The sequence below is a fragment of the Chanodichthys erythropterus genome, chromosome 19 (genome assembly GCF_024489055.1).
Source record: "Chanodichthys erythropterus isolate Z2021 chromosome 19, ASM2448905v1, whole genome shotgun sequence".
Classification (NCBI taxonomy): Eukaryota; Metazoa; Chordata; class Actinopteri; order Cypriniformes; family Xenocyprididae; genus Chanodichthys; species Chanodichthys erythropterus.
In genome coordinates this window covers 15,513,516-15,541,165 of record NC_090239.1, presented here as the reverse complement: position 1 = coordinate 15,541,165, position 27,650 = coordinate 15,513,516, and the positions used below count along the sequence as shown (strand labels likewise).

General features: G+C 38.5%; 1 protein-coding gene across 4 annotated transcripts in view; it reads left to right on the top strand.

Moving 5' to 3' along the window:
- The window catches only part of ppm1bb (protein phosphatase, Mg2+/Mn2+ dependent, 1Bb), a 29,189-nt gene extending 3,725 nt beyond the window's left edge, over positions 1-25,464 (top strand). Inside the window, exons 1-6 of one of the 4 annotated variants that reach the window (XM_067369316.1) lie at positions 4,584-4,680; positions 14,544-15,389; positions 17,363-17,480; positions 17,988-18,099; positions 19,083-19,140; positions 19,813-20,351. In XM_067369316.1, the coding sequence (XP_067225417.1) occupies positions 14,559-15,389; positions 17,363-17,480; positions 17,988-18,099; positions 19,083-19,140; positions 19,813-20,118 (1,425 nt within the window). In that variant the 5' untranslated portion in view covers positions 4,584-4,680; positions 14,544-14,558 and the 3' untranslated portion in view covers positions 20,119-20,351. The other 3 variants (XM_067369317.1, XM_067369318.1, XM_067369315.1) reach the window with 3 other exon arrangements.
- Positions 25,465-27,650: the final 2,186 nt, after the last annotated feature.

Below are 27,650 nucleotides of genomic sequence, written 5' to 3'. Positions count from 1 at the left end.
TGAAAGCTTTGAATATGGTCTTAATGTCATTCTTATTATATTAGTTCTCAGTACAAACCTGGTAAAAATCAATTTTGGTCAATGTAGAAAAGCCTTGTTTTGCCCAGCAGGTGGGTGTTCCTATAAGGGTGTGACATCACGTGAAAAACTGTAGGCCGATTTATACTTCTGCGTCAGACCTATGTCGGAGCCTCTGCGCCATAGGTTATGCCGTATAATTTATACTTCTGTGTAGGTGTCCGTGTCGACGTGTAACATGCAGACCACTAGAAGGCAGTGTTCGCGGTCATGTTGAGTGTCAAGGCAAAAGCTGAAGAAGCAGCAGTTTGTCATGTACATTGTCAGAGAAGCTTCAGAGTGTTTTTTGAGTGTTTTTTTCATTCCTATGGAAGTTGAAAACGCTCTTCTCTGCTTGCTCCGCACCAGTTTTTTGAACTGAGGGAGGGGTTCTAGCTGGCCAATCTCAGTGCTTGCAGTTCACATAGAATTGGCGCATTGATATGGCATACACTTGACGCAGAAGTGTAAAACAGCCTTATGAATTGAGTGCATTGTGTTCGTGCGATCAAAAACATTTCTGTGATTGGCTGCAAAGGCACGTTGTAAATAGAAACCTTTGACGCTCTTCAAGAGTGCTCACACAAAAACGAGTTGAAAGCAGGCGCCTATCAGCGTGTACTGGATTAACCCGGTGCGCTGTACTACCGCGACTGCAGAAAGGCAGGTGCCATTGCTTTTTTTTTTTTATTTAAGTATCGACTTACCAAATAGGGCTGGGTAAAAAATATTGATATGAACAAAGTATCAATTTAAAATTCTGTCAATTTTATTAAATTTAAACAATGAATACTGTTTTGCCATTCTTTAATGTGGCGTGACTGTTCGCTTTTGCTGCCTCAGTTCAAGCGAAGCAGCAGTGTGAAGCAATCAGTATTTCAACAGCGAAAAGGCGATCGAAATCGAATCATGAATTGTCAATACCCAGCCCTAACACCAAAGTACCATTGCCTTGACAACCCTACCGCTGTGGCTGATGTGTGCATGCATTCATATTGGTTGGTGTCATTACATGGCAGCAGACAGAAGTGGTGGCAAAAAGTTAAGAATTACTATATACCATTCATATGTTGTCCTCGATTGGATTGAGACTATCATTTAAAGTGCTTATTAAATATGCATCATCAGAATGATAGTCACATGTAGCACTCCTAATTTTCTTGGCATGCTCTTAATATGCGAATGGGTCACAATCAGGTCTTGTGGATCGTCCTCTTATTGTTGTCATTGTGCTGTCCCCGCTGAAGCAGCTCTCCAGCTCACAGGCTAATGTCAGGGGATTAATGTCAGGAGGCCCGAATAGATGGTGCGTGAGGACCACGACAGTGTGTGAATACATAGATGTTTCCTATGCTTTGAGAGTATTTGTATGTTATATGGGTTTGGCAGGGTGGTGTTCAGAATGACTCAGGATTAACTCTTTCCTCACCACTTCCCTGTATGTGGGTGTGTGAGAGGCGTGTGTGCTTGTGATTGTGCTAAACGTCTGACGTAAAGAGGAGCTGTAGTTAGGCCTAGCCTCATATATATTCATATATTACTGTTAATCTCAATGTTACTTTTTACTGTGTTTTTGATCAAATAAATGCAGTCTTGATGAGCATAAGAGGCTTCTTTCTGAATCGTTTACAAATATTGACAGTAGTGTAGATTTGTAATTTTGAATTTGACTATTAATTGGTCATATCTTAATTTTAAAATTTCAGATTGTGTTCTTGGATACAAGTAATTGTATTTTTCACTGGATTCTTATGTTACAGTTTCAAGGTAAAAACTTCAGCCTTGTTTGTTGGTTGGATTTCAGATGGCTTGGTCCATTGCTTTACATCTTAATGGAATCCACCAGCTGTGTTTTGAGAGCCGTAGGTTGTGGATTATTTCTGAGTTGGCTTTATGGGTGGTTCAGTAAAAGCGATAGCGCAGATAGCTATAAAAAGCAGGTTCAGGCCACCCTGCCTTTGATAAGCAATGATGGTAAATTCACTAATGGATGTTAAGTAGCCTAACCATGTTCGAAATCAATAATCATTTCTTATGCAGATCATTTGATTCATAGCAATGCTACTACAGGGTTTATCCCAGTTGATACTTTTATTGAATGAAACTGTTCTGCTTTGTCTTAAGTAGTTCGTATAGACTTAATAAGTGGATATTTTTGCAAGTAACATCAGGCTTGCTTGGTTGACTGGTAGGGCTGGACGATATGGCCAAAATTTATATCACGATATAATTCTTAATTTCGGTCGATACGATATAATTCCGATATCGATATGAACTATGTAATAGCCTCAGAAAAACTGCCAAGAATGGCCACAACGTCTGAAAAATGAATTTGCCAAATCTATGAAATCTCTTCCTATAAAACTATATAATATTTAAGAAATAAAAACAGTACAAATAAATTTATGTTCAGCTTTTATTTGTATTTAGCCTTCATACAAACATAAAAAATAAACATAAGACTCACTCACTTTTGTAATATTAATATCTTTAACAATAAACTATAACGTAGGCTGATTTTATTATCCTTAATATAGATTAAAACAAAAGTGCTTCAGCCAAGATAAAGATTGTGAAAAGTAAAAACAGAAAAAAAACAGTGAGAAACAACAAAAACACATTGCTGGGCCAGGAACATTGTTGAGTGTTGATGACACTAGGGGTGCAATGGTTCAAATTGCTCATGGTTCGGTTCGTATCACGGTTTTAGGGTCACGGTTTTGGTACAGTTCGGTATGTGCTATTAGCACGTACCGAAACCGTGACCCTAAAAATAAGACTACTGTCAAATAAAAATAAAGAAAATAAGAACAAACGATCAAACTACAAGCAAATAAGCACATCACAAATAAGTACAATAAAGCAAATATTCAAATAAAATAAACAGTGCTTTTCAGGTTTTCAGGTATCTAACAGCAGTTTTCAGGTACAGAATGGATAAAGTAATCATATATAAAATAACACTGCATATTATCTTTACTGTATAAAATAAATAGTATTAATCATTATTGAAGTTACAAAAACTATTCAGTCAAGAGCAGTGAGTGATTTCTTTGTTATTTGTTGTTTGATTTAACATTAAAACAGGCAGCAGGAATAGTTTTTTTCCCTTTAAGACATGCACGATCCAGTAGCTACATATACTGTTACACATGCGATGTCTTTCTCGACTGTTATACGTTCACTTAAGACATAACCGACTATGTTTGCTAGGATACTCGCCAAGACGGGCATGTTGACTTAATTTTTGTATGAATTTGTCCTCCGAAGCGCAAGACTTGAAAGAGAAGTCAGTATTTGCGTGCTGACTGAAATAAGCGTGTGCGCGCGTCGAATGAGCGCACACAAATCTTCTCACAGCGCGTGCGAGTTCTCTTTTGCGTCTTGTTCTTGGTTTAAATCAGCAAAGCTTAAATGAGTTTAGTTTAAACAGATAGCAGCATCGTGTGCTGTTCAGGTCTCACCTGCGCTCGTGCTATCAATACCCGGGTGATGACGGCGTAACTGGACATTAGAGCAGACGGCACTAGCTGTTAACAGTTTACAAAGAATGACTGTTTTGTCCACGCTTTCTGATTATCGTTGTTGTAACGTTTTGTGCATCCATCGACTGAAACATACATTATCTGAACTCTGTCTGTTTTCCACGTTGCTATTTTAAACAAACCATATTAACCAATAGATACGCTGATGGCAGCGTGTCTCTGTGGTGTACATCATCACGCAAATAGCCAATCGCGTTCTGCTCTTTCTAACGGCTGCGCCTCAAGTAAGTGAGAAATGTTGTAATGTATATATCGAAATACCGGAAATGTGTTTAAAAATCATATCATCGTTATCGAAAAAAATTATATCGCGATATATATTGATATTGAATTATTGTCCAGCCCTATTGACTGGCTGATGCCAATTATATGGACTTTTTTCATTAGACCTTGATTCAGAAGTTACATTGGTTACTAAAATAATCTCTTCACATTAGCTTGGCCTCTTTTAGTAAATCTATACACCTTTAAGTTATAGGGTAGTTCACCCAAAACTGGATATTACCATTATTTATTTGCTCACCCTCATGTCTTTCCAAATCTGAACGACTTTCTTTTTTTCTGTGGAACATAATATTTTTTGAGAAATGTCTGCTTTTTCCCCCCACCTGTACAATAGAAGTCAAGATTCTTTGTTTGCCAAGATTCTAAACCATTATGAACTTTCCTTGATTTTTTTATTTTTTATTTATTTTTTTAATTCTTTGACAGTGGTTGAAATTATGAATATTATGATGAAATATTGCCTTTACACTTTTGTCAAAATTTAGAGCAAGTAGCAGATTATTGCAGTGCTTATAAGAGAATGTAAGCATCGCTGGTTTTGGGATGCATTTGCGATGGCGTCTTCATGACTCCTTTATCAGGATCTTAAATGGTCTTGTGTGTCGTGCAAACAAAGTTTCTCTTTCTTCTTTCTTACAGTGCACAGTTGTCTGTTTCTCTGTTCATGTTGTCTTTTTCTTCCCCACCAAACCATAGGTTCACATAGGAACTTCTCCTTTGCGTGCCTGAGCACCACCATTGTGGCGAGAAGGAAACGAGCGTCTGCTGCAAGTGTGTCTGAAAGATTCGCAAGGTGCAGAATTTTTGAGGGAATTTGAGGATGCCGTGTTTTGAACTTTAACAACTTTTGAGGACTTATCAGCAATGTTTGTTCACGTCGCAGTTTGTATTCCAAATGGAGCTTCTGTTTGCACTACCATTGCAACAAGTTGCTTTGGCTCACTTTCTGTTTTGTGTGGCTAACGTCAAAGACATTTAGCGAAGTAAGACTAAGAAAGCTGTATTTTAAAGAAATGTTGCATTGTTTAATCTGTAGCAGTGCTGCTAGGTATCTGTTTCTGATCTTACTGTAGTCAAACCCTCAGGCGTTACGCCCACAGATTGTCTGATGCATATTGCATACAAAAATGGCAAGAGCTCATCGCTACCAATCTTGATTGGCTTCTGCACAATTTCTTGGAGTGAATTTGAGCTGATAGTTGGAAATCTTTCTACGTGAAACTAGCAGTACTGAGGTCAGTGAAAACAATAAAAATGAAAAGCACATGTGGTCAATATGCAATTGCAAAAGAAAAGTGAATTTTTGCTTTAAGTATTGTCATTTTGGGACAAAAAAGTCACAACTTTAATGTTTTTTGAATCATAGCTACACAGTTTGCATTGAACTTTAGCTCAAATGTCTCCAGCTCCCACTCAAATATGTGTTGCTTTGCTGTAACATCAGCAGGACTCAGTATTGCATGTTTGTTGTACCTCTATATACCTTTTTGTTCACATGCTGTGATCGCAACTGCTGCTCCTGCGGAGACCAGCGATTCCCACAAGATGATGCTTGTCTCTTGAGTCTTTCAAAGATTTCAAATAAAACCTGGTTTTGCTGAGTCTCCAGTATGAAAGAGTTTTAGGTAGTTAATTGTCATTAATTTTGAACTTTCCCTTTTTTTTTTTTTTTTACCCTTGATTGTCTCTCATTCGCCTTGAACAGACCTTTTTAGACCTTCTAGCGAGTAGACTGTCAGCTCACACCCTCGGTGGTTGTGTAAGCCTGCCAAAATCCACTTCCCTCTTATGCTGATACAATGTATTTTGGCTGTTTTTTTGCAGCACAAGCCTATGCTTCAGGTTTCACCGTGCGGTTTTGATACAAGTGACTGGCCAGTGACAACAGTTTCGAGGGGAAAGATGGCGAGAGTTTGCGGTTCCAACTGTGATAGGGCGGTGTGGGAGTTACAGTGCGTCTGTGAGGGGGCGGATAATTCGTACAGTAGGTCTATGTGAGAGCTCTTCTGTGCTTTACATGTGTGCATGGGGAGAGGAACCCGACGTCGCATCTTTCATCCTGCCTCCAGAAGAGCAGAGGCCACATATGGTGTGAGTGATAGAAGAGGGTTAGGTTGTCATTCTCCAAACTCTGTGTTTACTCAGCTGAGGCTAGCTGGACAGATATAGCTCTCCATACAGGGCCTCATGCTCTTCTTTTGTTTTGGTGCCTTGGTAATGCAACACATCTTCCTTTAGCTAAGGGAGTGCCCTGAAACCATATGATCTGGGTCCTTTGTTACACTCTAACCACAGAAACGCCTCTTTGTAACGGTTCTTGTGTGCTATTTGTGAACCTCTGTCAGAACTGCCCCATGTCTCCACTGACTTGATAACCAAACAATGATGACGTAACTGATTTTGCCTATAAATGCACATCATGCATCATAATCTGTTTGTAAACCTTTCAAAAATTTAATATGAAATGTTATTTTAGTTGGACAGGGAACATAAAGTAGCTGGAGCCACTGTACAGCACTTCATACAGAGGGCGACGTCTACCAAATTGGCATCAGACGTTGTTTACAGTGAAACATCTTGAGTTTCACATTCACATTTCAGCTTTAAGCTCAGCTTCCATTGGAATGAATTAAAAACGCTCCAAAAAAAAAAATCTGCACCATTATTGTGGTGCTCGTCTGGAGAAAGGGAGAACGTGCATAAAGCGGAAAGGTCTTGAATGAAGCATGTTTGGCTTTAGATAGAACTACATGATGCCAGCTCATCATTGTGATGTCTGTCAGCCATTGGCGATGGATGATGTCATCGTCTGTCGGCCCAACCCTAATACAGAGGACTGCATTAGATGTTTTCAGTGATTGATTTTAAGGTTATTGGTCTAGTTCTGTGTCAGTCTAGCCAGTTTAAATTTGCGGTCACATTAACAAAATTTTGAAGGCAAAATAGGTCCATTGTCTGTTCAGTAGTGTAGCGATTGTATAAAGCACAGCTCACACCAAAATCGCTTTCAAACCAAGCAGCTTTCTGTTGGTCAACATGGCAAATCCACGTGACCAACTTGAACCTGTTCCAATATCTTATATATCTGAAAAAAGAGCCAATTGCTAATTGGTAAAGTTATTGCGTCACTGCAGCTGCTGTTAGAAGCTCTGTAGAAACCATCAATGGTCTTAAACGCACGCTTAGGACTGACGGTTGTTGTCAGATTTCATTGATAATTTCAAATATGAAATTAAATCATAAGGCAACCGGTATTGGAATCGCCCAATTTGCTTGTTTAAAAAAATCATGGCCATGACGAATCATGATCGGTGCATCACAACTGTTAAGAGTTCTAAAGAGAAACTGAATTTGGGATTGCATGCTGTCTGAAAGCAGCTTTCTGTGTGTGCACGCCTCGGTACTGTCACTATTGTTCATCATATCAAAACAGAAAGCTAAGTGGTTTAGTCAGAATCCCGTCAGTAGCTCACTCTATACCAGAGGTTAAGTTCCAAGTCTGTTTTCATGCAGAGCTAAAGCGGAAATGTGTGGGGGTCATTTCTTGTCCCAAGAAGATGCAGAGCTTGCAGCTAGGTCACTGAATGAAGCTAAGCCCTGTTTAGAGCATGGCACTGGAGTTGCTTGGTGACGCCACATTGTTTACTTTATTTTTAGAATGGAGTCTTGTATAGAAAATGGGGGGGAGAAGTCATAATTGTGCCTCAACAAGATTGGAGGGTTGGAGGAGGTTATGACATCAATTTGGACCTTTAAAAGGACCTTTAAAATGTCTGTGTACTTGTACACTTGGTCTAATTAGGCTAAGAAAAAATACCCCCCTTAGCATCAGAATATATCACTTCATTTATTTTCAACATCCTTATGAATTATCAGTTATTCTTATGAATCCTTATTGTGTGCTACAGTGTTTCCTACATAATTCTTTAATGCATATGTGTGGTTTTGTTGTGCTATTTATTTGAATTTTTATCACGCATTTAGTTTATGCAAAGCCTGTCCTTAATTGCGTGTCTTATACAGAACATGTAGTTACACAGATTAGTTTTATGAACCTTTAGTAGGACTAAGTAAAATATTTTCAAATTAATTCTTCTTAAAATCTCATTACTGTTTTACTGTATTTTCAGTGGCTATGTGAAAATGTTTTTTATAGTGCATCTTGTCGTTCAGATGCCTACAGAATTATCACTCTACTGCATAGTTTGGCCTTTCAATTTTTTTAAATTAATATTTTCATAATCGACCATGTTTTCTGCACCGCATTTTAGCAGCTGTTTTTTTAGGGCCATGGTAAAAAAATTTGAATTCTTTACTGTAAAACCTGTCACAAAATAAGGCAAGAAACATCTTTCTATTGAATTGTTGGAATTGAATCCATAAAATCAAATGAGGAAATCTACATAACCACAGATAACTAGGGGTGGGAATTGCCAGAGGCCCCACGATACGATGTTTTCATGATACAGTTTTCATGAATTCAGTTTTTTACAATAAATATTGTTTTAAAGGAGACCTTTAATGCCCCTTTTACAAGATGTAATATAAGTCTCTGGTGTCCCCAGAATATGTCTGAAGTTTAAACTCAAAATACCCCATAGATCATTTATTATAGCTTGTCAAATTTTTCCCTATTTGGGTGTGAGCAAAAACACGCCGTTTTTGTGTGTCCCTTTAAATGCAAATGAGCTGCTGCTCCCAGCCCGCTTTCTAGAAGAGGGCAGAGCTTTAGCAGCTCGTGCTTCATGTAAATCTTGTGTAAATCCAGTGTTGAACTGACCCTCGTTTGTGAAGCAGTCCGGCGTAAAATGACGGCATGGTAACAACACTACTACAACAACTCTTCCTCTTCTCTACAGCTGAGTTCAGACTGCACGATTTTAGCCCCGATTTTGGCTCGCCGACAGGTTTTGAGAAATCGCAGACAAATGCCCGAAATCACAGGCAAATCGGTGCTCGTTCACGCGAGTGACAATCACGCAGTGTGAATGAGTCGCCGACACCCGTGAGATATTTGGCATGCTAAATATCTGGACCTGTCGGTGATTCAAAATCCTGCTGTGTGAAAAGCGTTCTGACTGAAAACTACATCGGCGATGACCGACAGCCAATGAGAGAGCAAGATACAGAGCAGCGGGGAGTTCGGGGAGGAGTTATAGACCACAATATCAGCAAGCATGGCTTCGTTTCAGATAAACCTTACAATTCTATCAAACAGAAACAAAGCACAAACATTTGTTTGACCATCCGCAACTGCAGCACATTGAAAAGTTATGTATTTAGCTCTAACTGTCATTGCAGAACACACAATCCTTGTTCTTCACGTCTCCCCAAACATTTCCTCCTCCATATTCTTTTTTTTATGTTGTTTTCGCTGCAAATCAGCGCACAGGTAATTCGTATTTCAAGCTTCTTGCGGGCTACTATTTTTAATAATAATCCCACCGTGTGTCTCAATCAGCTCCCTAGTTCAGTAGTCAGGGCACTGATCAGGGTATCAGCCACATTTACTTTCATTATGTACTGATTCACGACCTAGGGAGCTAGGGAGCTGATTGAGACGCAGGGCCAGTCTCACTTGAGAACTCCGGTCTTGAACGCGTGATATCGCGTTGTTTCCTTGTCACATCTCCAGTGTGTTTGGTTGTGAAACGTAGTTTGCGTGCCAGAGTTGTCGGCGATTCTTCCTATTGTAAAGTCATGCAGTGTGAAACCTTCTGTCACCGATCCATCGTGCAGTTTGAACACAGCAGCGACTGAATGCTGGCCAAGATTGTTCTTTTCACACTGCATGACTGTGACCCGACTACTTTGAAAATCGTGCAGTCTGAACTCGGCATAAAGCATCCCAACATGGCCTCGTCCCCTTTGTTGCATGTTCCTGGGGGCAGGATTTATGTAAATTTTAGGGTTAGTGATGTCACCAACCCAGGAAGAAGCTTGTTGTCCTTACCAGCCGTTTGTTGTAGTCCTTAAAAACTGATTTCTGTAAAAGAAAATCTCCCTTTGCACTGAACTTTGAACATCATAACTCATAACATACAGATGTTGTTTATACTGACAGCAACATTACACACTAACTAAAGTAAAAAAAAAAAAAATAACCAATGACCCTTTTAAGCAGTTTTACAAAGAACAACCTTACTAACACCCTAATGAACAAATCGAAGGTGACCGTATTCAGTTATGAAATGTTATTATGTGATTGTGCTGAATCATATTGTTATAGGAAAATGCATAAATTTGCCATTAACAGCATGTAACTTGGATGCTGGATGGCGCTATGGAGTTCTTTTCGTTGGGAAAAAAAAGCCTACACAAAAACTAAAGATTTCAAAATAGTATAGCAGTATCACTGACTGTATGTAACAGTAATGTAACAGGTGACCTCCCAGGCTGTTTTAAGTATTCTTCACCCTCTCATAGCATTAGACACATTTTACTGCTTCTTTGTCAATCTTGTTTTTGTATTATGAACGAGTGCGCTGGCAGTGTAGATGTGGCATTATATAGACAGCTTCTTTGATTCTAATCTTGGTGCTTTATACTTGAGTAATGTTGGTTTTGAGTGTGTGCTGCTGGCGACTAACAACGAACTCTTGCTTGTATATGCTCGTGTATTGTACATTCATTTTTTTTTTTCTTCCTCATCGTTCATTCGTCATCTTCGCTTTATTTTTGGCAAAGCTTTATTTTGCTTTCCTTTTAAGAAAAAGAGACGTCCGCTCTTGCATTGCATATGTTTGTTCATTTTGTGGGCAGAGCAGTGAAGGGAGGGGTGTGTTTGTTTGGGTTGATTTCAAATATCAGCAATGTTCAACAGTGATTCTCAGAAATTGCTTGCTGCACTTTTAAGTACACTTAACTTGCTTCATTGTTCATTGGGAAATTATATAAATAAATCTTAAATAAAACCTGTAATCTATAGCACTTCCAGCCAGGATTAATACATCCGTGTTTATACATAACATTTGCAATAAATTCTATTTGAATTGAAAATAATTTCTTTCATTTAGTTGTACCAGACATGCATGTTTAATCTTGCCTCTAGTGTGTGTTGAGAAGATAAAGGTAAACTGTCCAGTTTCAACCATTTCTTCCTCAGGTCCACATCAAGCCACCTTTCCAAACCCCCCTCATTTCCTGCTGTCGTGCCTGTTTATTAACGTTTGATCTGATATGTTTGTGCATTTAATGCACCTGGTCTTGTGCTGTTTTTTTGAAGCCCAAGCATTAACAAAGCTTCCTCTCGATTGTATCTGCCATGCTAATGGCAGGGTTTGATCAAAGCGAACGCTGCATGATGGATCAGCCCATTTACTGCTGACAGAGATCATCCCAGCCTCAAGGCCTTGGAAAGAAGAGGATCTGACAAGGACGTCTGAACATGAATGTTGGAAGAAGCCCCGCATGAATGACAGCCATAAGGATGCAGCACTCCGACCCTGCCCGCTTTCAGAAGCAAGTAACCCAATCTGGGTTTGAAGGGATATAAATAGAGCCATGCTCAGAGGGGGAGGACTGGCCAAACAGACAGCCTGGCCAGCCGAGCCATGACACTGCACAACAACCTGTGCCCTCATCCAACCACACACACGCGCGCACACACTAGCTCCCAACCACCTTTTTTGGTTACATGCCTTCCATGCCTGTCGTGTGTGGAGTAGTGAGCAAAAAGCTGTCTGTGGGCACCACCCCTCTGGGTAAGTCTAGCTTAGTCCCTGATGGGCCACATGCTCGGGTTTGGACGATCCTCTGAATGCTGGAACTTTCACTGGATCCCGGCCCTGCTGACCACTGCCAGATCTCATTCTCCCAATATATAAACAGACCTGCGAAGAGGGACGCTTCAAGAGAATGAGAGAAACCGTAATTTGACCTATCCCATGACCCTGCCTGTATCTATTGGCAAACCTTGACTTACTGCTAGTTAGTAGCCTACTGGGTTTTTTTTGGGTTTGCTAGGTCAAGGTCCCAAGCTGTGATCGCATAGCTTACGAGGCGGCTTCCATTCCATTTGTCTAATGGCTTATTTGGGCTTGTAATACATTTCAGTGGCTATTCCTGGAGTCATGTAATGGTCTTATGGTTGAGGTTTGCCCAAAGCGGCTTAAAGCTGCTCCACACTTTCTAATCCTGCATTCAGATTGGCAATCAGACTTATGCCTTCTGTCTTGGTAGTAATCAATAATACATTATTCCTCTGGCTTTCTAAGTTCTGCTAACCTCCTTTTAAAGAGCGTTTTGAGTGCATGCAGTGGTTGTGCGATGCACACATTCATTTGATGTCTGTGTGTGCTTGTCCTGACGATGAGGTAAAGATAGCCAAAGCCAGTTTGTTTCGTTTTTTTTTTTTTTTTTTTTTTTTTTTTTTACCCCAAGCGTGGTTCATGGTAGAAATGACACTCGAGATGAAATGTGATGCAGGAGCTTGAGTTACAGTCCGGACACACCCCATCTATCTGTGTAGCTTATGTGTCCAGAAGTCCTTATGCTTTCATTTAGGCGCTGCTTCTCTTATAATACTATGAGGAGTTGGATCCAGCTTTTGACAGGAAACTTTCATTCATGCTATTTCTCTGAGCAGCCCATTCACTGAAATCCATGCTCACAACTTGTTGTTTGAGAATGAAGATTGACCAATATTGTTTACACTAACAGATATGCAGAATCACTACTATTCAAATGATTTTAGAACTTAACTGTTCAAAATTGGACTGGAGTAATGTCTTCTGAACGTTCAGCTTTGCCATCATTGGAAAATTCTGGCATTAATTACTCACCCTCATGTTGTTCCACAGCCGTAATCCCTTTGTTCATCTTCGGAACACAAATTAAGATATTTTTGAAGTAATCCGAGAGGTATCTGACTCCATAGACAGCAATTTAACCAACACTTTCAAGGTCCAGAAAGGTACTAAAGACATTGTTAAAATGGTCGACGTGGCTACAGTGGTTCAACCTTAATTTTATGAAGCGACGAGAATAATGTTTGTGCTCAAAAACAAAACAAAAATAACTTTATTCAACTATCTCTTCTCTTCCCTGGCATTATCCTTACACGGTTGACACCGCAAGCACAGTGAAGGCTTCCGTGTTTACGTCCAAATGCCTGCTGAGCATTGGCCAAAGGATGATGAGCATGATGTCTTTAGTACCTTTCTGGACCTTGAAAGTGGTTATATTTTTGTCTATGGACAAGTCTGTGGACAAGTCATATACCTCTTGGATTTCATAAAAACATCTTAATTTGTGTTCCAAAGATGAAGGAAGGTCTTACGGGTGTGGAATGACATGAGGGTGAGTAATTAATGACAGAATTTTCATTTTTGGGTGAACTAACCCTTTAAATTTTTTTTTTTTTTTTTTCACAATAATACTGTTTTTAGTGTAATTTTAACACATAAATGCAGCATTGTTGAGCAGAAGACTTCTGAGAAAATTCTTTCTGACCCTAACTTATCTCCATTTGAACACACCTACTCCACGTCCACCAATTTTACATTGAATAAAAAAAATAGGTGTTTCCTAGTGCCTTTCATGGTGGGTTATGACGAAATGAGTCAAGATAACCAGTGACAAGTCAATGTGTTCCACTTTTGCAAAGAATTTCTCATTTAGCGCCTTGTTAAATGTTTCAAATATACACTATTAAATGTTATTTATTTTGCTGCCTACACAGTAAATTTATGACTGATGTAGTTCTCTAATACTTGTATGCTCATTGTATTTAATTAGTCTTGATGGACATAATTGCTGAGGCTTGTTTGAAATATCTAGTTGCTTTTGATGAGTTTTTGGCAGTTTGTCTGTTATTATCTTCGTATCTGCTGTTACAGTAGCCTTTAGATCACATCAAGATCTGTCAGTAACTCAGTAGGCAGTTGTCACTTTCATAGCCTTCATTCTCATACGTTTGTACATGCACTGTTGAACAAAAGAGGATTGATGGCTTTGTGTAATAATAAAGAACACTGTTGTCAGTGCTACGGCTTTGCTGGTATGCTCAAGTGTTTGTTTGGCTGATGTCCTAAAAAGCCCAACCTGTGTTTGTGCATTAAATTGCCAGTAAATCATTTAGTATAACATAGCATGATATTGTTAAAGGGTTAGTTCACCCAAAAATTCTATCATCATTTACTTGTCTTATGTCATCTTTAAAACACCAATTAAGATATTTTTAAAGAAAACTGAGAGGTTTCAGGTTTCATTTAAAATATATTAAAGGGATTGTTCACCCAAAAATGAAAATTATCCCACGATTGCCTTTAACCTCTCAAAATGCACGTTGTTGTAATACTTAAAGGTGCTCTAAGTGATGTCACGTGTTTTTAGGCCAAAACATTTTTTGTCACAAACAGCAAACATCTCCCCACTATCCACTAGCTGCCTGTCCCCTGAACACACTGTAAAAAAACGCGGTCTCTGTAGTCGCCACAAGCTCCGAAAACGCCAATAAAAACAAACTGGTGCAGCCTGGACCACGAAACATAATAAACATGCTCCAGCCAATAACCGACAAGAATGATTTTAAATGCGCGTTCATGACTGTTTCAACAGGAAGTTACTCCACCCAAGATCAGTTGGCGCACCTTTAAGCATCATACATTGCTTATTGTCATGTAAAGCAACTTTGCATCACCTTTTCTCTTTCAGACGGTGTCCTGAGCCATGGGGGCCTTCTTGGACAAACCGAAGACAGAGAAACACAATGCTCATGGGGCGGGCAACGGTCTGCACTTTGGCCTTAGCAGCATGCAGGGCTGGCGGGTAGAGATGGAGGACGCACACACGGCCGTAGTGGGTCTGCCGCATGGCCTGGACGACTGGTCCTTCTTTGCGGTGTACGACGGTCACGCTGGCTCCCGTGTGGCCAACTATTGCTCCAAACACCTGCTCGAGCACATCATAACCAGCAGCGAGGACTTCCGTTCAGGCCCTGACTCTGTGGAGGGTGTTAAAAGTGGCATTCGTTCCGGCTTCCTGAAGATCGACGAGTACATGCGCAACTTCTCGGATCTACGTAATGGCATGGACCGTAGTGGCTCCACGGCGGTCGGTGTGCTGGTGTCCCCCGAGCACCTCTATTTCATCAACTGTGGAGACTCCCGTGCCGTGCTAAGTCGTGCCAGTCAGGTCCGGTTCTCCACGCAAGACCACAAGCCGTGTAACCCACGTGAAAAAGAGCGCATTCAGAACGCAGGAGGTTCTGTGATGATCCAAAGGGTGAATGGTTCTCTGGCTGTGTCACGCGCCCTGGGGGACTATGACTACAAGTGTGTGGATGGAAAGGGCCCCACTGAGCAGCTGGTATCTCCGGAACCGGAGGTGTTTGAAATCCCACGCGTTTCAGAAGAGGATGAATTTGTGGTGCTCGCCTGCGATGGCATCTGGGACGTGATGAGCAATGAGGAGCTGTGTGATTTTGTCCGTTCTCGGCTCGAGGTGTGGGATGATTTGGAGAAGGTCTGCAACTCTGTGGTGGACACCTGTTTACATAAGGTAAGGAGATCTCAATAGATGTCTTAAAAGTATAATTTATACAAAATTTTAATTTGTTTACTCGCCCTCATTAACATTTACTTACCTTACTTTTAGCAGCCAAATGACTTGTTTTATTTATTAAACTATAGATAAAGAAGATTGTTTATAAGCACTTCTGTCTCAAGTGATTATTGTCAAAAAAAAAGATGGTTTTTAGAAGAACATAACATTATGTTTTGTTTCAACTTACAATACAATATATTGTATAATTTTTTTATTTTTATTTTATAAAATATTTAATTTTATACGATGGTCTGTCTGAATGCTTTTATACACTGTGTATAATAATTTCGTATCTTCCTTTTTGGAGGCTAATTTTATTCAGTAAATGTCTTTCCATTGTAGTTTATTTTCTTATTGAGTAAAATATTCATCCGACTCAATTGAGCGCATACGTTTTTATGCACATTTTGGCATTTCCATCCAGGTTTTTTTTCTTCTTTTTTTTCTTTTTTTAAAATGCGCATAAAAATAGGTGGATGGAAAAATGGCTAATGCTGCCTCGTGACTACAGTAGCTTCACTACTGAATCACTACATTATATTTCTCTGCAACGAGGTGGAAACGTTGCTGCTTTTGTAGTAATTAAACTCACAGCTTCATTGTTAGTAAAGAAATGCTGCACAGATGCAGGTAATTTACACAAGCGCTCTCTCTCTTCATTTCCTTCAAATAACTGTAATCTTTATCTCTTGTCTTATTTAAAGCATGCAGAATGCTAACTTTAATGAGCTATAACTGACAAAAATGTCATAATTTTTACTCTTCCAGTCAAATTTTGCACTGCATACCTCAATAAAAGCTTTAACTTGTCACTGCTGGCAACAGTGTGATCATGATATAAGCGGGATAATCAATGGCTAGGTGTGCATTATTAATTAATACTATTTTTTTTTACAACAAAATGTTTTGAATGAGTCAGTTGTAGCTCTGAATGATGCACTGACTAACTTGCAATCAAGTACAGGTCCGTTTAGTGAATCTTTTTGTCTGACTCAATAAAAAAAAAAAAAAAAATTCTCTAATAGGACATCATGGCTTGTGCTGTACTTCAAACTGCTAACTTGCAAGCAAGTTCGAGGCTGTTGCTTGAATCTTTTTGATTGACTTATTAAAAAAAACTGTTGACAATCAGTAATTACAAATTGGATATCACAGTTTGTGAGGTTTGCTGTGTAAAATTGAGTAAATAATGACATTTTTGTGTGTCTCCCCCTTGTTTTTATCCTAATGGTGTACCCTCTTAGTCTATTTGTTCTGTTTTACATTAGTTGTACAGCTTTATGAAGTTGAATAATTGAGTCTTTACATAATCACTATAGTCTCATTAGACAGACCAGCTGTGTGTAACTCATGATTCTATAAAAACAATCCCCACTCCCCTTTTCCACAGTGCATTTAAGTGTTTCATTGTTTTTTTTGTTTTTTGTTTTTTTTGGTCCCATGGCATTCATGAATCCAAAACCCCTCCAATACCCTTTTTGAAAAACACATGAGCCCTCTGCCTGTGTTGACACCAGCTCTCCAGATGATCTGACAGAGCCAGGGACCTAGTGAGTGAGGTCACAGCTCTGGATCTGGCATGGATTTGCTCAAGTTGATGTCAGGGCTTTCCGTATTAATCTGTAACCTTCTTCATGCTTGCTTTTTCATGATGTATGGCTCATATATACATTGGAAACTAAGCTTTATTCCCCCCCTTCCTCTTGGAAGATGATTCTCTTCGATGGTCTGCTTAGTGTCTAAGTATGAATAGTTGTCACAAAGTTCCATCTGAGATAAATATTGGCAAAATTGGAAGCGGTCTAGATTTATAGTGGTTTACAATAGAAGCTTGTGGTGTTATAAACACTTGCTTGACAGGTTGGATTTTTGTCCAGTGCACTGCCTTTTTTTAACTTACCATCTCTCTTTTTTTCCCCCCTAACCAGGGAAGCCGTGACAACATGAGTGTTGTTCTAGTATGTTTCCCCAATGCACCGAAGGTATCAGAGGAGGCTGTCAAGAGAGAGGCCGAGTTGGACAAGTTCCTGGAGGCTCGTGTGGAAGGTAAGAGGCGGCACCTGTTCATTTATCAGCCAGTTTTCTGCATTGTCCATCCAGCGTTGTGGAAATGGCTATCTTGTAATTCAAATAGTCCTAATACTAAGACCTTAGCTTCAACCATGTGGTTTGAAAATGCTCTCTGTGTAAGTGCTGTTTAGATTGCAGTACTATTCTCCCTCTGTTTATTCTTTCAACATCCTGGCATGTTCTGAACTGTCTGGAGGCTCGTAGGATCTTTCCTGGATGGGGAATATATTAATTCTGAAAAAAATTATTGTATTTTCCACTAGATATGTAGTCAGGACAGCTGTGATGAAATCGTTTTGGCGTTCTTTCTCCAGCTGGATGATATTTTTTTTTTTTTTTCACACTGTGTCTATAAGTGGGATGACTGATCCAATGCCTACACCATTTTCACAGCAGTAGTCATGGTGGGAGAAATGCTCCAGGCTTCCATTTGCACAATCTTCTATTATCCCACATTTGTAATATAATTGTCTCCCTCTGCAGAAATCATGGAGAAGTCAGGGGAGGAAGGCATCCCAGATCTAAGCCACATCATGCACAACCTCCGCCCTGAGAGTATCCCCAACCTGCCACCTGGAGGTGGTCTCGCTAGCAAGTACGAATCCAAAATGAAGTAACATTTGTCAATTTCTGCTGATCAAAGCCATTTTGTAACTGCCCTATTATTGTATTAGGAGTGGGAATCAGCAGACGCTTGGCGATACAATATTATATTGATATGATGAGTAGAAATCTTAGTGTGACCTTAGTGTACATGATTATCTATTTCTTTTATTGTAAACATATGTTAGACTAATGGTAATGTTGTGATGCCTAAATTCAGTTGTATCATTCAAAACGATTGAGTTTAGTTTTATTTTTGTTTTTTCTCATTGATTTAGATGCAATAGTATAGAGTTTTAATTTGACCTATTGTCCATAACATGAAAATAATTATAGGCATACTGGTATCATCCAATGTGTATTGTGAATTGTGTATTAATTACATATTAAATGTGAAAATTATTTATTAAATTAATAATAATTATTAATTAAATTATTTTTTTTATGATATTGCTGTATATCAAATTATATTTATGTGAAAATTAAAGATATTCATTCTTGGTGTGAGAATACAACTGTAAAATGAATATCGGTAACACTTTAAAATAAGGTTAATTAGTTAACATTAGTTAACATGAACTAATAATGAATTGGACTTCTACAGCATTTATTAATCTTTGTTAATTACAACATTTACTAATACATTATTAAAATCAAGAGTTGTGTTTGTTAACATCAGTTAATGCACTGTGAACTAGCATGAACAAACTATGAACAGCTGTATTTTTATTAACTAATGTTTTAAGATTAACAAATGTATTGCTCATGGTTAGTTCATGTTAGTTAGTACATTTTAATGTTAACAAATGAACCTTATTGTAAAGTGTTAACGGAATATCAGGTAATGTGTAGGAATATATAAGAAAGTCCTTTTTATTACTCTCCTTTATAATGTGTATAGAAAGTGATTTATGCTAAATTTAAACATCTTCCTTTGAGTTTTTAGAGTTCTTTCTCTTTTCTCTTCTCTTCCAGACGTAGTGTAATTGAAGCAGTTTACAACAGGCTAAACCCACACAGAGAAGAAGATGGGGTGAGTGTTTTCCTTACTTTTTTGTTCATATAAGAATTAAAAAGAAAAGGTCACTTGAGTCTTCTTGCTTAGACTTGAGTCCATCCATTTACTCATCATCTTTTAATGCATCACACCTGCAAATATTTTGACTTGCTGACGCTACCTCTTTTATGCATACATTTACTCCCTTGATCATTTGAGAAATGATACATTTAGTAAGTGATTAGCAAATGTCCTACTTAGGCAAGTGTAACTGGTACTCCGAGATAGCTTTATATATAGGGCAGATTAAAGATCCAAACTCCACTATCCTTAAGAGCAGTGCCTCTGCATTTAAGATGTAAATGCAAGGCTTTTTTGCAGGCCTTGGCTTTGTTTGTCCGTCTGTGCTTGTGCCACTCTGTAACGGTTTGTATTTGTGTGTCCGCATCTTGGTAATGCTACTTCAGCAAGTTTATTGCTCCTAAGACTTGTGAGAAGAGACCAGTGTTGACAAGCTCCTGCATCTTTTGTACATTCGCGCGCACACACAGACGAACACACATTCGCCACCACTTACAGCTTATTTTGTCGCTCCTCAAGCGTGCTTCTTTCTAAATGAAAGGGCAATGTAAGGTCATGGGCAGGTGGCCCGCTCTAAGCGGGGTCTCTTAACCTGCTCTGTCCACTGACACTGGCGTCTTGCACCAGGACAGCCAGGCAGGAGCAGCCGGCGGTGAGGACGAAGAAGGCAGCTCCGCCGCCGCCCAACTGCTGGAGGCGCTGCGACAGTTCCGGCTCAGTCACCGGGGCGAATACCGCCAAGTGCTGGAGCAGGCGCTCTCCACTTACCGGCTGTCCTGTGGGACGGGTGCCACGACACGGACCGACCCCCAGGAGGAACCTCGCTCACCCCCACCGTCCCCGGCCACTGAACCCCTCGGCTCTGAGGAGGGACAGGACGAAGCTGCCACGTCGCCATCTCTGGACAAGATCTCTGACGCTCCCACTGCATGACCCTAATTAGGACCCACTAAACCCAGCCCTGCTATATCAAACCCTTTTCCCTAGATTGCTAGGTTGCTTTTGGCAATGTTCCTCCTTAGGGCAGTTTCAGTGCAGGTTTTTGGTTGTCTTTATGGATTTGTAATAGCACTTTGGGTGTTTTTTTTTTTTTTTTTTGGTTGGTGTAGTGAGCTCTGCACACAGTAAAAGTCGCATACAGAGGAAGTTTTGCGCAAAATTCTAATCACTAAAAACCTGCTCTGCAACTGCAAGTGAGGTTAACCTTGGCATATCCCAGCTCTGTCTGCAGTAAGCACTTTCTTGTATCTCTGCACTTCCTAGTGTTTTTAAAATGAGACCTGGATGTGTAATCTGTTGAAGGGTTGAAGGGATAGTTCACCCAAACGTAAAAAAATTCTGTCACTTAGACACACTCATGTCATTCCAAACCAGTATGACTTTGTTCTGTGGAACACAAAAGAAAATATTTTGGAAAATTGACTAAGTTTTTAGTTTTGTTTAGTGATTTGTTTTTGTTGTTTAGTGTTTTTGTTTAGTGTTTTGTTTGGATTTTTTTTTTTTTTTTTTTTTGTCCACATGAGTCATGTTTTGGTATCATTTGACTTTCATTGCATAGATAAAAAACATTCTTAGAAATATCTTTCTGCAGAAGAAAGTCATGCAGGTTTGTAATGACCTGAAGGTGAGTAAATGATGAGTTTTCATTTTTGGGTGATCTGTCCTTTTAAGGAGATTTGAATACTGTCACACACGCCTGAATGATTTGACCATGACCGTTTCACACCCAAAGAGTTTACCCATGTAAGTAGTTTGGAGTGGGAATGGTTTAAGTGGGCAATCTGGGCTGTGCCAAGAATACACAAAACTGTTTGCTCTCGTGCCATGCGACGCATGTGTACTCCTTATCCTGGGTTGTCTCGTGGTTGATCATAGTTATAGGATATTAACGTACTGTAGTAAACATCAGGTACAGCTTGATTTGTGCTCTTTATGTAGTGTGCTTGTGTGTGTGTTTGTGTGTGAATCAAATGTTTGAAATGCGATTTATGAGAGATTAACTGATCAAAAGCAATTCTTTCACCATTTAAAAGGGAACTCTAATACTGTGTGTATATATATATCTTCCTCTCTCTCCATATCTCTTCCATATCGATTTATAATTTGAGCTGACCTCTTGAATATGATTGTCCTGTGTCTGCTCTTTGAGTGTTCACAGTTAATTTTACTATCCAGGTGTGTCCTTGAGGAAAAAGCACAAAATGGAAATGCACTGGCTTTATAAGCATGGACCATATGAGATTACAGAACCTTACACAATCATATGTTCTTGCGAACTCTCATTTCTCCTGTTGTGCTGTTCTATTCAATCACTTTACATTTGCATTGTAAAAGGCATTTGTTAAAGGGGACAATACAGACTGCATTACATAGGAGAACTTACTGCAATCTACACATTAGGCAACGCTGCTACATGATCATTTATGAATGTCTGTACTCTGCAGTATTTGCACAGGGCTTCTTATTGCACATCTTATTCTTATGACCCAGGTTTTTGGAAAACAATCTAAATTCTGTCCACATGGATTGTGTCATATCACAAGAAATCTGTTCCTAACTGCTTTTGTGTTGTTTTCTTTGGCTGATTTATCAAGCCATTTGAAGCTGATTACTTTGTTGATTTGGAAGTTAATGCATAATACAAACTGTGTAATCTTCTTAATAGTTAGAGTAAGTGCATGCATAATGCTGCCATTGTTATATTAAAGTCATGTTACTAATATACCCCCTCAGCATTATCGAAGAGCTTTACTTAATTGTCCATAGAGCAGTATTTCCAGGGCAAAGGTTTACATTTGTTTTGTTTCACGCTGAAGTTCTTTGAACAAAATAAATCAAATTCAACTATTGATATCTGTCTTGGCTGCCATTTATTAAATGTCATTACTTTAGTGGAGTCATTTCTGAGATGACACATCACACAGAACACAGTTGATACAGTCTTGTGAATCTTGTAAGGACTTGTGCGCTATTAACTATAATTCATACTCCGATATTTCGTATGTACTCCCATATGGCTAATGTTTGTACTCATAAGCTCAGTGGAAGTTTGAGGCTTGAGGTAAGTGAGCTTCAAATGTGCATTAATCCGTTTTCAGGCTGGGGGAAATTAGTTTTCTTTTCAGATGGAAATGCATCTTTAAATCATAAAGGAAAAAAAAAATTGTGGGTTTTTTTTTTTTTTTTCACCCATTTTGTTTGTAATTTTTACATTTTCAATTAAGTGTATTATGTTTATTGAGATTTTTTTTTTTTATGAATGAATCCTACCATTATTTTAGTTGTATGCTGTTTTTGTTATTGGTAAGCTTTTTTTGTTTTGTTTTGTTTTCTGCCTACATTGGGGTGTCACCTGCAGGTTTGAAGGCACCAACACTTACTGTTCAAAGGTTTTTGGGGTCTGTAAAAATTTTTAATGTGTTCAAAGAAATGTCTTATACTCACCAAGGGTGCATTTATTTGATCAAACAGTAATTTTGTGAACATTTTATTACAATTTAAAATGTGTTTTTTATTCAACTGTATTTTAAAATGTAATTTATTCCTGTGATTGCAAATCTGAATTTTCAGCAGCCATTACTCCAGTGTTGAGTGTCACATGATCCTTCAGAAAACATTCTAATATGCTGGTTTGCTGCTAAAGAAACATTTGTTTTTATTTATTTATTTATTTTTGGAAACAAATTTGAAACTTTTTTTTTTTTTTTTTTTTAAATGAATAGAAATTTCCAAAGAATGGCATACATTTGAAATAGAAATCTTTTGTAATGTTATAAATGTCTTTACTGTTACTTTCGATCAGTTTAATGCATCCTTATGATAAAAGTATTATTTTAAAAAACGGAAACAAAAACATACTGACCTGAAACTTTTGAACAGTAATTTATTTTCTATCAGAAGTACATAAAACTACGTAGTTAGTGGGTAAATTGTGTTTCCGTTACATGGAATTATTAAACCATTAATAAGTCTTCCTTTCTGTCCTGTTCTTGTCTTTCACACCCTAACACGTTTCATTCTGTTTCTTTTATTTCCCCAATTCTCACTAGTGAGTGCTCTACCCTTTTTAATTTTTCTCTGTTTGCTCATTTCTTTCCCTTTCTTGTTTTCTCCTTGTCGCAGAGCGGAGGTGACCTAGACGACCCCTGGTAGCCCGAGCAGCCGACGGCTTCTGAATCCACACGAGAATGTCCTCAATTCACACAAGAAAACCCTTGCTCACACACTTTTTTTGGTTTCGATTCGGAGAGCGTCATAGGAAATGTTAAACAACGAGTCTGGGAATACATACGCTTGTTTTTAAAGATGAGAAAACTACAAAAATGTTTTTTTGTTTTTTTTGTTTTGTTTTTTTTAGAACTGCAATGTATGGTAGAGAGATTTATTTTTACTTCCCCATCCCCCTCCCTCCTGAAATCTGTGTCGATTATTAGCAGTGACAAGACTGCTTGAGCAAAAGTTGCTGGATGCTAATTTGGAGGCATGAACTCTGAACTCAGCTGGAGGAGGGCAGGGCCAGCGGGCTCCGAGAGGGACAGGGACCCTCGTTCAGACGCGGCTCTCTTTTAACCTCTTCACACCACGCATGTGCAGCTTTTTGGAGGCATGATCTCTTGTTCACCGTTTCTGCCGCCCTCTATTTTAACCCCGCGACTCTTACAGGCTCTACCCGACTAGCTGGACAGCAGCCACAGAAATGTAATGTATCTGTTGTATCTGGATTTTTCTTTTTCTCTTTTGGGGCATAGGCGACTTTCTTCTTGTCATTCATTTTGGTGCTTGCTGTTAAACACGAAAATTAAAAAAGAAAAAAAAGAAAAAAGGACACTCATTTTGACAGCAGGAGATTATGGCAAACCCAGAACTTTATTTGGAGGAACTTGTCACGGTGACTTCCTTATAGTCGCCCCAGAGACATTACATAAAAACTGAACTCCTCTTCTTCTGCTCCGTACTCTTCGTACCTAGCTCTCCCCACCGAGTTTCTCCCATCAGCTTGCCTTCTGGTTTGTGGTTTTCTCTAACAAAATAGTTGAATTTAAAATGGTTTCCCCCTCTTTCATTTTGACTCAGCATTTTTAATTTTTTTTTTTTTTTATTATTACAGATTATATGACGTAATTGGTATTGTTTGATTGCACTCACATTTGATTATGAAAAACAAAAATACTAAAAAACTATATGAAAGAGAACTATGAGAAGGTAGTTAGAGTATTTCTAAAGTGAAACTGCAGAAATATGTATGTGTATATAGCTATATATATTTTTTTTTTCTCCTTTAACAGCAGAGTGAAAGAGTGGGAGGGGACGCTCTCTCCTCAGACTGGCTGATAGGTACTTGAATATTCATTATGAGTGGTTCTGATTTTTTTTTTTTTATCCTTTAATGTAGGATTGTTTTTGAACCGTGCCTGTAAAAGGTGAACCATGCTGTAAGGGTGTACTTACAGGACAGTTGGCTATGGATGAATGTACCCCTTATTCACACTGATACACATTACATATACCTTCACGCACCCATTTGTACATGCTCATGCGTAACACTTTCATATGTGCATTTATCGTTTGATTAGCTTCATCGTATACATTCACGTTCTTACTCCATTTACTTGACATGTAAGATTATTTTTTTATTTTTATTTTTTTCTGCCCTGTCCGTACATCTGACACAGACATGCTCTGGAGGCCTTCTTTTCTTCCTCCCTTTATTTTGTTGTTTATTCATTGACTTCACCTGCTCTGGTGTGTAGCTTTAAAATGAGTGTGTAATTGAATTTTATGAGATGGTTGTTTATGTATGTATATATATTTTTGCAGTTTTCCCCTCTTCTGGTACACATAATTTGTAGCCATATGCTGGAAAGCTTAATTTTAAGATAAATAGATCGAGTCCGTTTCCAGTTTTGAAATGGTAAAGAGATATATTTTGTGCTGTGAGTGCTCAAGGACATTCATTTGCGTTGTGTATATCAACAATTATTGATGCATAGAATAATTGAGACAAAGTATTTTATTTATTCCTGTTGGCTTAAGAAGAGAGGGTTTCACCGGAGGGGGAAACTACTGTCCCGTGTGTTTTGGAGAGTGTGATCAAATTCTCTTGCTCTCACGTCCTTCCTCTATTTCTCTCTTGGTTCTCTCTAACCACCCGACAAGCCCATGTAATGAACGTCCCCAGTATGATGTTGTGATGTTTCAGTAGCAAACAGTGAATATGATCTGTTCTCCTCAATAAAGGATTGCTAAAGTTTGATGTTAACACAATGACTTGTTTAAAATGTGTTATCTCGCAATACTCCAGGAGGGGAATGAAGGATTCACACCATGAATCATTCGCTGAAAGTGATATTACAGTGTGTGTTGTTTTTTTTTTGTTTTTTTTTGTTTTTGGTTTCTCAGGAAACCCCTATCCACCTTATTTTCAACGCAGAAGCTGTTTTCTGTGAAAGTGTGAGACTTCTGATTCAATAGCAGCCGTTGAGTGCAACAGTGTCTTGGTTCTTGAAGTTTTTTCCCCAATCATTTTCCCCATAGGGATTTTTAAAAAGTCTTTGCTAAAGACTTAAACCATCGGCCAAACCAACCAGCTACCATGTGATTCATAGCATTGGAAACTTGAAGCAAAAAAGTAAAAAGACAAAAAGACAAAGGTACAAGACTGTGCTTGGCGACTTTAATGAGAAAGAACTACAATTGATTGTGTATGTTAGTCTATTGTATATACAGAGTATATACACTGTAAAAAAAAAAAAAAAAAAATTCATGATTTATCACAACATTTTTTCTTTTGTCAAATCAACTTAAATAATGTTGTTCAGATAACACAATATTTATTTTGTTGTTTAAACCAATTGCCTTCATTGTATTAACTCAAATTTTAATTTAAATGAACTCAAAATTAAGGCAACCAGGTACCTACCTTTTTTTTAAGTTAAACCAACAATTCTTTTTTTAAATTTTTTATACAGTGTACAAATATTTAAGTAGTTTATAGGGTGTCTCTAAGTCATTCACAGTACTTAATGGGATTAGGCGGGTGCTAAAGAGTTCTGCCATTTTACTTCTGGAATCCATTTGTTGCACTCTATAGGAAAGTGCAGTTTGTTTACGATAATGAATTGAAATATCACAAATATTTTGCAATATCAAGCCGCATAACTGTTTTTTGTGTTGATAAAATAACTGGAAGTGGCTGACACCGGAACATTCAAGTAAAAAAAAAAAAAAAAAAAACTTCTGATGTGCTCAATACTGTTAATGAGGTGTGAACTGTTATGTCAGTGGATTGACACAAGAGGGCGTGATAACTGAGTTGAAGTCAGACTTTCATTATAGTAGATGTGAGTGCTGAATAAGAAAGCATGCTGTGATCCACCAATTTCTTTAGCAGTATCTTGTTTTCTTGGAAGTCCTCAGTCTTTTCTTTGACTCAAAGCCATAAAAAATGAGTTGATTTTAACATAGAACTAGAAACTGTGGTTTAGGTTTAGAAGGGCAGCAATGTATTTCCTCTTGGTGGAAAAAAAAACAAACAATTGTCCTTTTGAATCTGAAAAGATTCTGTTCCATTAAGAGGATGTATGTCACTTTAGCCATGTAGTCTGTGTGAGTGACATAAGAAAAGAGGAGGAACAGTGTGCATTACACCACAGCTGACTGCACATGCTCACCTGACTGTAGGGTGTTGAAAGGTCATCACCTTTCACCCCTTCTGCTAATCAACAACAAATGGGGTAGAGACATCCTGAACTTTTTTTTCTTTTACTACACATCTGTACCTCATTATAGTGTCTCCCACTGCAAAGCCTAAATCCTCTTAATGATCTAGTATAGACCCACCCCATCTAAAAAGTGTCTCAGCATGGTTACACAGTATTGTTTCCCATGGATCAGGATGCCAAACGTGTGGATTAAGGAAATCCACACTCTTCAGGCTGAAGCGGTGGGGAACTTGACTAGATTGCGCACAGCCTCTCAGGTTTGTGGATTGGGAGATTAAGGCAGGGTAGATGATGGTTAAATGGTCTGAAACGGGTTATATTGGGAAGAGGGTTTAGTCAAAACACCAGTTGACTAAGGGGGGAGATGCATGTTTTAAAATTTGAACTTCTTTTAACTTGCGCTCCACGTTTTTAGAAAGCTGTGTCATGTTCGAGATGCTGAAAAAGATGTGAGAGGTGAGCACAATGGTCAAACGCATCCATATAAAGTATGTTTTCATAGAATAACAATGAAAAAGTAGTGCAGTGAGTGGAATGGAAAAACACACTGTAAACCCAAATAAGTTGGCAAAACTAAAAAAAAAAAAACATAATTTATTTATTTTATTTTTTTTAAATTAAGAAGTTCCAAATTGAAGTAAGCAGAACTGGCAGATTTCAATTTTGTACTTGTACAGCAAGCTGGGAAATAGAGATCCCAGCCCAGTTTCAGGTAAATTTAAGTTTGTCTAAATGACAAGAAAG